Source organism: Suncus etruscus, chromosome 6 (genome assembly GCF_024139225.1).
Source record: "Suncus etruscus isolate mSunEtr1 chromosome 6, mSunEtr1.pri.cur, whole genome shotgun sequence".
NCBI lineage: Eukaryota > Metazoa > Chordata > Mammalia > Eulipotyphla > Soricidae > Suncus > Suncus etruscus.
In genome coordinates this window covers 121,697,075-121,709,988 of record NC_064853.1, presented here as the reverse complement: position 1 = coordinate 121,709,988, position 12,914 = coordinate 121,697,075, and the positions used below count along the sequence as shown (strand labels likewise).

At 42.8% G+C, this 12,914-nt stretch overlaps 1 protein-coding gene across 1 annotated transcript in view; it reads left to right on the top strand.

The window, feature by feature from the left end:
* RNF145 (ring finger protein 145) overlaps nucleotides 1-10,145 on the top strand; it is a 42,418-nt gene extending 32,273 nt beyond the window's left edge. Inside the window, 6 exon segments of the mRNA XM_049775806.1 lie at nucleotides 4,793-4,808; nucleotides 4,810-4,845; nucleotides 4,847-4,882; nucleotides 4,884-4,946; nucleotides 6,144-6,500; nucleotides 9,300-10,145. Coding sequence (XP_049631763.1) covers nucleotides 4,793-4,808; nucleotides 4,810-4,845; nucleotides 4,847-4,882; nucleotides 4,884-4,946; nucleotides 6,144-6,500; nucleotides 9,300-9,680 — 889 coding nt within the window. The 3' untranslated portion in view covers nucleotides 9,681-10,145.
* The last annotated feature ends 2,769 nt before the right edge of the window (nucleotides 10,146-12,914 follow it).

The window sequence follows — 12,914 nt, the reverse complement described above, 5'->3', positions numbered from 1 at the left end:
GCATGTCTTTTTCTCCTCATGTCTTTTTCTCCCAGAGAGTTCTTTTCGCCATTTTGAATATTGATGACTGAAATAATTCTGGATTTATTACTACTTTGACTGTTTCTTATGAGTAATGAGGAAGACATTCTGTGGGGAAATGTTTTTCTGGGAGGTAGGGCTGATTCTTGTGATTCAGCCAAAGTCTCACACATGTGTGTCTTGATGCTACACTGAACTGTCTCCTCTGTCCAGGGGGATGAAATCTGAGAACAGATTTAAAAACATTTCATATGCATGTCTTTATTCTGTTTCATTATGTTTTACTGTATCTCTCCATACCCCGCATTGTTAGCATTCTAAAGATTTCCTTGGATAATTACAGTTAATTTAAAAAAACTTAAAGTTGGGGCCGGGCGGTGGCGCTGGAGGTAAGGTGCCTGCCTTACCTGCGCTAGCCTAGGAGACGGACCGCGGTTCGATCCCCCGGCGTCCCATATGGTCCCCCAAGCCAGGAGCGACTTCTGAGCGCATAGCCAGGAGTAACCCCTGAGCGTTACCGGGTGTGGCCCAAAAACCAAAAAAAAAAAAAAAAAAAAAAAAAACTTAAAGCTCTCAAATATATTTCAGATAATCTTATAAAATAATATGGTGACTTGAGATTTGAGGTTATTTGGGGCAGGGTGCCACATCTGATAATGCTCAGGGCTTACTCCTGGCCAGGGAATGCTCAGAGATAACTCCTGGTGTGCCTCAGGGACCCATGAGGGATGCTGATAACTGAACCCATGTCGAGAACATGCAAAGCAAGTCCCCTCCCTGCAATACCATTGCTCCAGTTCTCACACCATTTACTAACACTCTGGAGGCATACTGTCCCTGTTTTAAGTAAGCACTTTCAGACTGAAAGAGTAGCCCTGATGCATTCTGTGAGGCCAGTATAAATAACCTCTACACCAACATCAGTCAGTTTAAGAGAGATGACAACAGATTCTTCTCTGAGTAGGAGATATGTGGCCCCATGGAACAGAGAGCTGCCAGCAGGCCTTTTTTTGTGTGTGGAACTTGATATAGGGCCAAGAGGATATAAGATATGTGAAGACAGGCTGGATAGAAAGAAGGGTTCCCACTTGGAGAAAGATGGGCTGCATTCCTGTCTCATGCAGGAAGCAAAAGAATAAACTCCACAGTGTCAGCAACTTACGTATTTCTTGGGCAGGAATGGGAGAGGATCCCCCAGAAATGGTCAGGATGCCTGGGACCCCACTGGCAAATATTGTTCACTTCCTAGACCATCAATCAGTTCTTTGGTTCCTTTGTTTTGGATCCATACCTGACTGTGCATAGGGATTACTCTTGATTCTCCACTCAGGAATCACTTCTGGCTGTGCTCAGGGGAACCATATGTGGTATCAGTGATGATTCAACCTGAGTGTTGACTAAGCGCAGATACCTTACCCTCTACTGCACTATTTCTCAGCCCCTGAACCCTCAGTTCTGTAAAAGCATGAGCATATGGAGCTGTTTTGGGACTCCTGTGGGCTGGTAATTTACTGGAGTCAACCACTGGCAATGTTTGGGGCCCCCAGTACCACACCTAATAGTGCCTGGGGCTCTAAGCCATGTGCCCTTAAACCCTGTACTCTCTTTGGTCATGGGAGTGACTGATTTGACTAAACAAAAACATAAAATTCCATAATAGTCAAGGGAAGGGCCTGACATGTTTCACATGTATAAGGACCTAGTTGTCAGCACTTGTTTTCTTATGTCATATATGGGTTAGTATATGTATATATTTCCCTCCCCCCCAGTGTTTTTATTATAACACTGTGATTTGCCAAATTGCTCAATAATACTGTTGTTTCGGTTTCAAGCAATTAAAATAATCAAACACTAATTCCACCACCAGTGGGAACCTGCCCCTTCACCAGTGTTCCCAATTCCCCACCCACCATCCTAGCCTGCTTCCTTCAGGCATAAACCAATTTACTTCATATTGTTGTTACAGCACAAGTACAAATGGGAATTATTAAAATAAGGATCAATTTGAAATAATAGTCCCTATATCTCCATGGTGTTATTGAAGTCAATGTCTGAGGATTTACTGAGCTGTGGTTTCTGCTAGTTGAACCTTTATGTTACTGTTTAGGCTCACTGAGTTTGGTACATTACCATATAATTTTTGGACCTTCTAGTTAAATAGGATTTTTTTTCCTTAAATAAAAAAAGAGTTTAGGTAACATGGCTACAATATATGTTACCATTTATTGGTTACATGGGCAATTGGTTACATAGACAATTTATCTAACATTGTTCCATAAAACAGTTTGTTTTACATCACCACCACCAAAACTGTCCATTTACTCCCCAGTTTTGTCCTTACCTGGTCCCCACTGCTTGGTAAGCTGGGGTTTGGTTATCAAAGGCCAAGGTTTGTTGATAACTGTCATTGTTGACGCTCTGTTTTTGTTTCTCTGTGCCTGAGATGGTATTTTGTTTTATTAACTCTGACTTATTTCACTTACATGATGCCCCTCCATAGGAAAATTTTTTATACTGATAAGAAACAACTAGAAATGACTGGCAAATTCATTACACCTACTGTATTTTCCAGCGTATAAGGTGACTGGGCATATAAGACGACCCCTTACTTTTCTTGTTAAAACATAGGGTGTGGAAACAAACAAACAAACAAAAATGGGCCAGAGTGGTGGTGCTAGAGGTAAGGTGTCTGCCTTGCAAGAGCTAGCCTAGGAAAGACCTCGAGGTTCGATCCCCTGGTGTCCCATATGGTTCCCCAAGCCAGGAGTGATTTCTGAGCACATAGCCAGGAGTAATCCCTGAGGGTCAATGGGTGTGCCCAAAAACTAACAACAGCAACAACAAAAAGTATATATTGGGTTTGGGCTGTATTTGTCCGTATAAAGACTCTTCCCACACACACTAAATGAAATTAAAAAACATAAGAGAAAAAAGAGTAGAACCCTCAAAGGTTTAACAGTATATGTTTAATAAAGCTAGACTTTGGAATGCCAACAATTATTCTACATTTGTCTTTTGTAGAGAGTGAGTGATTTTTTAATTGTGATCTACATTGAGAGCAGGGAAGAAGGGGCTCCTGCGAGAGCATCTGGTGGGGTTGCAGTGATTAATAGGACAGCTAGAGGGAGACAGCACCTCCTCTGTGTTCCAATAAAGCTGAACAGAGGACTGAGCATGGAAAATCCGCATACCTGACAGAGCTGGATGACATGCAGCGCTTGGTAACTCAGCTCCTCTGTGTGCCCTGAAAGATTAATCAGTACAAGCAGAGCACTGAGTGGTGACGCCTGGCAGCTGGATGGGGTGAGATGGTAAGAGGGGGCCGGATCACTTGTCCTTGAAGCTGGAGTAAGTTTCAGCATGCCATATACCGGCATATAAGAGTTTTTCATGGGTTAAAAGTCGTCTTATACGCCAGAAAATACGGTAGTAATGATGCATGCATGCACACACTTTTTTTAGCAGGTAGAACAATTTTATTGGAAAGTAAAAGGGAAAGGAAAAGTAGTCCCCTACTTAGGAGGAAGTTAGTATGGAGACTAAGTAGTAGTAATATTTCTTATTAACCTTAAGGAGAATAAATCAGGAAAGAAAAGATCAATAATACAGGTTACAGGAAAAATCTTGGTGTTTGTACTTCCCCAACAATTGTATCAGGAATAAATAAAATGTCCGCAAAAATAGTGAGAAAAATGGCTCATGTGCATTCGGCTGGCATCTACTGAAGAGAGTAACAGCTCTGAAAAGGGATTCAGCACCTTTAGTGATCAGAAAACGTAAACCAGACGCAGTGAACTATAGTCTGAGCTGTGAATTGACTGCAATGTAAATGAATAGGAAGAGGGATAGGAGATTTTGGCGCCACCTAGTGTGGGAGAAGCGCGATCTCAGGGTAATAGGTTTGGAAGACTGGCTCTCTGTCTTCTCATGGATGCCTCAGATATTCTCACCCCTCCTGGAGGGACCTTGAGAGGCTGTACATCTCTCACCCTACATAGGAGCTGCCTGAATGCCAATTGGACAAGACAGCAGGTGACCTACAATGTGATACGCATCACAGTGCAGTAGTTAAATCAGTGTGACACAATTACAGTGCAGGTGATTCCTAATACTCCAAGGGAACAAAAAGAAAAGTACATCACAAAAATTGTCATGGCAGGGGGCCGGAGAGATAGCATGGGAGGTAGAGTGTTTGTTTTTAGAAAAGGCAGGAAATGGGATGGGGGGGCTTTTCCTGTGAAACATAAGTTTGTGTGTGTTTTCCTGGGGTGGACACTTCATAATTAGACATCTGACCCTTGTCATAAGGACCCAGACTTTGACAAATGTGGTGCTTCAGAGTTGGTATTGTAGGGCTGGGAGGTTTGAGAAGGTATTGGTCATAGAATACTAACAGAGCTTAGTTTTGTTTGACCTAACTAAGTTTAAGTTGTTTAAAGACCTGCTTGGTGATGTTCGGGGGCTGGCCAGAGACCACCTTGAAGTCTGGCTTCCTCCTTCCAGTGACACTCAGCTTGTGCAGCAGAGTGGGGGCTTGGATTAGATGCCTTGTGACTCAAAAAGATGGAAGTGACCTGAAATGTGTTACAAAGCTCAGTTACCGGGAATAGGATGAAACTGAAAGCTAAAGCTCAGAGAAAGATTTAGTTGGGCAACCTGGCTGTGACTATAGGACAATACCCAGGGTGGGCAGCTAAGATGGACGCAACAGATGGACCTCTTGATTCAGAAGTGCCCCACACAGTGTAAAGGGACACCCTTCTTTTCCCAGGAGCATGTGGAAACATTTTCCGTGCTGTGAGCCTCTGCTTATTCCTGCTGGTAATTTCCTGCTTATATGGCCTATATGATCTGCCAGTTCTTTCCACAAGGATTTCTGGCTTCCTTATCATTATTTCCAGAGCAGCATTCTCACCTCTCTTCAGGTAAGCCTGGGATTACTTAATTATCTAATAACCAATTACTTGAATTAGTTAGAAATGACGAAGTTCTCAAGTCTTTCAAGATTATATAAAATGTCCTACTTCATTGCTGAATGCACGCCCTTTTTTTCAGTGGGGGTTAGGTGTGCTTTGGTCCACAGCCAGCAGTGCTTGGGTTACTCCAGGCGCTGCACTCAGGAATTATGGGATGCTGGTGATTGAACCCGGCTCAACCGCGTGCAGGCAAACGCCCTTTCCACTCTACTCTTGCTTTGGCCCCACTGCTTGCCCTTTTAATGAGGATGCATTTATCTATATACCCATTTGTTACTCCAGTGAGCACAGGAGTTAGAAGAAAGGTTATTAAAATATCGAACTATGTCACTGTGCATTTTTAAAAGATGGTAAAACTTTATTGTTTCTCTTTTCTTGTGGTGTGCTGCTGTACTACCTTGTAGATCTTAAATTGCTAGGTCACTAGAGTAGTGATTTTATTTATTTATTTATTTTGATTTTTGGGCCACACCTGGTGGTGCTCTGAGGTTAATCCTGGCTGTGCACTTGGGACCATATGGGATGCCGGGAATCAAATCCCATTCACCCTGTGTCTGCTGCATGCAAGGCAAATGCCCTACCGCTGTGCTATTGCTCCGGCCCTGAGTAGTGCTTTTAGAGCTTGTTCAGATTACATTTATAATAAATACACATTTACAAATATGTTGTCATTATGCAAATAAATACATGGTGTATATATACATATATACTGCACTTTACATATACATGTTATACTTTACATCTATACATATTATCCTGGAAATGATAGGCTTATTTTACAGAATAGTAACTCTGCTATTCAATCAGTAGAAGAAATGATAACCCTGGCAATAAAAGTTTATTTACCCTTTGTTAATAAAATTTATTTGAGAGCTTAGTCACAAAATGAGGAAGTTGTAGGTAGGATTTTGATGGGTTTTGAATTAGGGGAAACTATGAGTCAGAAAACTGATTACTAATCAGAATTGTTTTAGGGGAGATTATCCTTCAAGGTCTGGCTTTTGATAGCTGATTACTAGTCTGATTGCTATTTAACTAGTTCATTGTCATGTCTAGCTAAAATTATGACATCGTAAAAGTATTATTTTATTTAAAGTCTTATGAAAAGGATTTTTAATGATCATATTTTGTATATATTTTTTCCAGGTTCTGGGAACACTTTTTATTTATGTTTTATTTATGGTTGAAGAATTCAGAAAAGAGCCCGTAGAAAATATGGATGACGTCATCTATTATGTGAATGGCACTTACCGTCTACTGGAGTTTCTTGTGGCCCTCTGTGTGGTGGCATATGGCGTCTCAGAAACCATATTTGGAGAGTGGACAGTAATGGGCTCAATGATCATCTTCATTCATTCCTATTACAATGTGTGGCTTCGGGCCCAGCTGGGGTGGAAGAGCTTCCTTCTTCGCAGAGATGCTGTAAATAAGATTAAATCATTACCCATTGCCACGAAAGAGCAGCTTGAGAAGCACAATGATATCTGTGCTATCTGTTATCAGGTAACTAACTGCCTGAAGACCCAGTGTGGTAGGGCCTGTAGTATGACCCTTTAACGAATTCAACTTATGCTATCAGATAGAATTTTCTACTGAGTTCAGAAGAGCCTTTAGCCAGAGATAACTGAAGGGATAAGGCAGTAGCTTTTCATGTGTCTTACCCCATTCCATTCCCAGCACCGTATATGGTCTTCCTCCAGAAGCACTAAGAGTGATCCCTGAGCACTGAGCCAGGAGTAAACTCAGAGCACTGACAAGTGTGACCCAAAAAGCAGCAAAAAACAGTAAAAGGCTGGGGATAAGGTGGCTGATTCTCAGAAATTATGCTGAATGTTCCAATTTTATTTCTAATTTAAGTTCTAATTGAGTTCCTCATGTTCTAATTTACTGTTATTTCCAACATTATTGCTCACTCACAAATAAAGGAAAAACAGGTCAGGTGTGTTTTCTGTTTACTGCCGAATCCACACACGCAGCCTCTTAAGTTAAAACTGTTGGCCAGGCACGAACCAGCAGCTTCTGAAAAGTGGTGTGCAAAGATCCTAATCTGTCCTTGGATTAATTCATGGGGAGGCTCTGTCCCTGGCCTTAGCTCCATGCGGCTTTGTGTCTTGCTTTAGGCAATGGGGTGTGTGATGGGTACAGACTCTGTATGAGGTGCTGAGTCCTCCTATGAGCATTGACTGTTGTACCGCAGCAGCTGGCCTCCTGGAGTAACAGTTGTTTGCCTTCTTTGAAAGTTAAATACTACATTTAAAACAAGTATTGTGAGGAAAACAAGAAGAGGGCTAGAACTTAATGGTCAGTAATCTGTGCATGAGGATATTGAGAAGCAGCTTTTAGAGTCAAACTCACAGGCTATAATAATGATGGTCTCTGCAGAAACAGTCCTACCTATGGGGATCCCATAGATGTGTCTGTAGTATATAGGAATCCCATTAGTGGTCATGTGATTTTCAGTGAGTCCCACTGAAGGTAGTATCCGTGATGTGGAGGTGGTATTAGTGATATATTCAGCATATCAGTATATATTCAGGTAGAGTATATATTCAGGTAGAGGTGGTGTCTGATGTACAGGTGTCACACTCAGTGGTAGCTGTGATGTAGAAGGTCTCACAGCTGGTGTTGCTATTGGACATAAGCCCTTACCTTGTCTATAGGTTGTGCCAGGGAGTGTGCAGGAATGACACCTTTCCAGTGCCGCTCTGCTCTTCATTCATGTTTTATATTTATTTCTGTATAGAATAGGGATTCACTGGGGCGTGAGAGATAGGTCAGCAGGTAGGGCACTTGCCTTGCATTTGATTCACTTGGTTTCAATCCCTGATACCACTTATTTTCCCTTGAGTCCTGCCAAGAGTGACCCCTGAACAAAGAGCCAGGAGTAAGCCCTGAGCAATAAAAGGTGTGGCCCCATACCAAAACTATTTTTGCTTTTGGAGGACTTCATTGACTCCGGACTTACTTAGGACAGTTTGTGCAGGGCCATATGGGGTGCCAGGGATTGAACCTGGGTCAACCTCATGCAAGGCAAAGTATCCCTCCCCCCAATTCTTTTCAGTGAATTCAGTAGCCATTATCTCCCACAATGCACTTGTGATTGGAATATACTTTCCATCTGGCAAGTTTATTTTCAGGCATTTTTGCATCTGGGAGACTGAGATAGATGCCCCTAGTTAGCACTGGCTTCTTTGTGTTGTTCTCAGCAGCCACCCATACTCAGGACAGAGTCTGCACCTCACTGTGCCATCTGGATGTCAGAGTGCCCTTATTGGGTTCCTGTTGTCACATCACTTTTTTCAAGGTGCTAAAACCGCCTGCTGATGACTCAGAGGCTTACTACCTTCCTTCCAGCCAGCTGCTCTCCTTGGATGGCTTTTCTGCATAAAAGCTCACTCCCGGTCATGTTGGCAAGGAATTTCTGGCAATAGTCACAAGTTCCTTGTTTGGGAACTTTAAACAAAATCAGGTGTGGATCTTTCCAACTTAAAGTTCACATCCCCAAACATATCTTTAGCAAGGAATGTTAATGCAAAATGTACAAGTTCCTATTTCAGTGGTTCTCCATCCTGAGTGTGTGAAATCAGATGTGGGGGGTGTCTCCCCTCAGGTCCCTGGATCCAGGTCGCCTGGGGTAGACTGAGAAGATTCGTGGCAGGGAAATAGCTACTCCAGGTGGTTTTTTCTGGTACAGGTTGAGAAACACTGGCTTTTACAGTGCATGGGCACGGGGTGCATACATTGTCTGTCCCTAATGAAAGCCCCACTTCCTTGCCAATCCGCTGGTGTGACTTGGCTGACATTGTCCCTTTGCCAGCAATCTCATCCCAGAACAATCTGCTCGGCTGTGTTGCAGTGTGACTGGAGAAACTTCTGTCTCCCAGATTTTTCTGGGCTTCGGGTTCTCCCCCTGTCTTACTTAGCAGACAGCCTAGCTTGCTTACCCTGCACCATGTAACCCCGACCTTAGATTAAGCCACAGCAGTGCAGAACCCAGCTAAGGTGATGTTCCTGTCTCCTCCTTATGGTTCTTTTTTGTTCCTGTTTTCTTTCCTCACTCCGCCCTGCCCCTGGTTCTTACTTTTCAAAATGACTTACCCAGAGTGGCTCTTGCATTATTTGCATCGAAGGATCTTGATGCCAAGATGATGCCAATTGATGACTTTTTTCCTCCTTGGATGGAAAATTTTCCATGGGGCAATTGTGGTGGTGGTGGCAGGGGAAGTGATAGAACCAGATATTTTCTGGGAGCTGTGAAGATAAAGACACTTACGGGATTTCTTTACTTTTTTGCTTCTCCAGGACATGAAGTCTGCTGTGATTACCCCTTGCAGTCATTTCTTTCATGCGGGCTGTCTGAAGAAATGGCTGTATGTCCAGGAGACCTGCCCTCTGTGCCATTGCCACCTCAAACACTCCTCACAGCCTCCAGGTAGTGTGACTGAGCCAGCCCCTCCACCTCCACCTCCACCTCACACAGGGGCGGAGCCTGCGGCAGACCTGCCGGAGCCCACAGGCCCAGGGCAGCCTCAGGGCCCAAGACTTCCAGAAGGTTCTCCAGACAGTGTTGAGGGCTCGAGGCAGTTAGAGAGCCTCCAAGAGTGTCCTTTGAATGTGAAGGATGAAGCAAGACCAAAGGACCAGCAAGTGGCAGCTGACCTGGAGGAGAAGCCACAGGAGTGATGCAGAGCCACTCATGAGGTAACGCCCATGGCCGGATACTGCTCAGACCTGCGCAGGAAATGTGACATTCTGCAGATCTCACCCAGGTGGCGCTGAGTGGAGACACCTCCTGCACCCCCAGCCTCTGGGAGGAGCTTTGCATCGTGTGCTCATCTGAATGTATCCTTACCTCTGTGCCCATGTTTTGTAGAAGTTGACCAGGAGAATGCAATGCCAGCTGCTCTAGGAACTGGCCCTGATAGCAAGGGGTGAGACAGCAGGGCTGGAACTGCTGGTCAGGGTTCCAGGCAGGAGACCGAGGCTGAACTGATGCCTCCTGGCATGGGAGTGGGCCAGTCCTGCTTCACCCTGCCCCTGAGCTATTGGATCTCAAGTCAGGTGCTTCTTGTGCTTTGTACGGATAGGAAGGGAAATCAAAGATCAAAAAGTACAGATTGTACCCCAGAAGGCAGCACACACAGACATTCTATGGGGAGGGGCGGGTGGGCGACGGTGGCGGCTCTTGGGTTCATTTATGTAAGCCGAGACTCTTGACCTTTATGATGGAGTCTTCAATACTTGGATGTATATGAAACTTTTGTTAATATATTGTATACTGTGTTGGCTGTGTGAAGTAAACTAAAACCCTGGTGAACACTTTGGAGTTTGCAGTTGTGCACGGACCAAAGTGGGAAGGGTTTTAGACCACTGATAGAGGCCCCAAGTGTATTTTGCAATTCAGTGTGATGTTTAATTTTTGCAACGGAATCAAAACAGTGTTAAATTCTGGCAATATTTGCACTTTTGGAATGACTACATAACTGTATGATCATATGCTGCAAATGCCACTTTTAAAGCTGTTGATAAGACTTTGCACCTTTTCTTTGACAAGGATGTGTCATATTTAAATTTTTACATTCATCACAGCTACAGGTAGGACTGGGGAGGGGGGAATGTAATTTTTTATGGGAATTTTGATATGAAAAGAAACTAGTCATTTATTTATACAATAGGCTTGGCTCAAAAAGTGTTTTTTTTTTTTTTTTCAGACTTGGTATTCCTAATGTGGGATGTGACTTTATTTTATTTTTAGTAGCAAATTTGGATGTAGACTGACAGACATAGCTGAATGTCTTAATAAATTTAAATTTGAAGATAACAATGTCTTGTTCCTGTGATCATTATTACTCTGTAAAGTCTTATAGCTTTGCTCTGTTTTTCTTCAGATATTTATGCTTGTATCTCAAGCCCGGTCAAAAATGTTCCACATCCTAGTCCTACACCAGACACAAGTGAGGAGCTTTATATATGAAAAAAAATGGTTTGTTTTGTTTTTGTTTTTGTTTTTTTGCTTTTAGGCCACACCCAGAGGCACTCAAGGGTTAGTTACTCCTGGCTTTGTGCTCAGAAATTGCTCCTGGCAAGCTTGGTGGATTATATGGGATGCTGGGAATCAAAGCTGAATCCATCTCGAGTTGGCCACATGCAAGGCAAACACCTTACCATTGTGCTATCTCTCTGGCCCTGAAAAAGTTTTTTTTTAATTATATCTTTTTGAATTCCACTTTATTTAGATCTACTAAATTAGCTTGAAAATATAAATTCCTGTTTCCTTGGAATCTGTCCAATAGACTTGACACTTGTCTTTTTTAAATTTTTATTTTATTGAAACCATTGTAATTTACTAAGTCCTTCATAGTTGGGTTACAGACATATAATGAATCAGGGCCAATCCTATCACCAGTGTCCACCTCCATCAATGTTCTCCAAGTGAATGAACCCTATACCACCACCACCTGCCACTCAGCCTGTCAGTAAAACAAGCCCATTTTAAGTTTAGATTGCTAAAGTTTGGGTCTCTTGATTTCATTGTTGTTGCCTTTGGCTTGGATATTTCATTCTGTCCTTTTTTAACACTATCACTGCACCTGAAACTGCTTGGTTCCTGGCCCCCATCCTTTCATATTTGTGTTTCTCCTCTTCCACTCAGTTTCATTCTCACTATACTCTGGGGCCAAGGGTGTTTGAGACAACTCCCATTTAGACCATTGTATTTCTTCATGCAGTTATTCTAAATACCACATAAAAGTTATATCATTCTCTATCTTTCTTCTGGGTTACTTCATTCATGTAGCTGCAAATTGCTTGATTGCATCATTCCTTACAGCTGTGTATATTCCATTGTATATGTACCACATCTTCATGATCCATTCATCTTTGTTGGACATCTAGGTTGATTTCAAGTCTTGGCTGTTGTACTGAATGCTGCAGTGAGTAGCAGTGTGCATGCATTCTTTTGGATAAATGTTTTTCAGATAGATACCCAAGAGAGGAATGCTGGATCATATGACAACTCAATTTTGAGTTGACTAAAGAACCCTCTATACCCTCGATGGTGAGCCAGCGGTGGCACGCAAAGGCCTTGCAGCTTGCACGCGGGAAGGGGTCCACAATTAAGATACTCGATGTGGCAGGAAGCAAGTGTGCCGGTGTCTGCTTTGCAGCTCACCTGGCAGCAGGGCCAGACTGGCCATTGAGAGGACTGGGCATTGTGTGGCAGTTGGGCACTCGGGCTTAAAAAGGTCAGCCATCACTGCTCTATGTTGTTTTCCATAGGGGTTGGATCAGGAAGCATTCCCACCAATAGTGAATGAGAGATCCTTTCTCACCACATCCTCGCCCACAGATATTGTTCCCATTATTTTTGATATGTGCATATAAGATATCTCATCTTGATTTGGATTTCATTAAGGATAAGTGATGATGAACATCTTTTCTTGTGCCTGTTGGCCATCTCTTGGTTTTCCTCAGGGAAGTGTCTGTTTATTTCCTCTTTCTATTTTTTGATGGGTTTTTAGATTTTGTGGGGTTAGCCTCTGTGAATACTTTTTATATCATAGATATTAAACCATTATCCGATGTGTTAAGTGCAAACATTTTCTCCCATTCAGTTAGCTGTCTTCTAACTAGCCTTTGTTTCTTTTGCCATACAGAAACTTTTCAGTTTGATGGAGTCTCATTTATTCACATAAATGAACCCTTGCCATTGGTATCCTATCATCAAAGACTTCTTTGAGGTCCAGGTCTTGGAGTGTACTTTCTGCCTATGTTTTCCTCAATGAATTTTTTGGATTTGGGTCTAATCCACTTTGAATTGACTTTCATGTAAGGTGTGAGATATGGACCAATTGTTTGTTTTGATTTTGGGGTCACACCTGGCAGTACTCAGGGATTACTCCTGGCTCTATGCTCAAA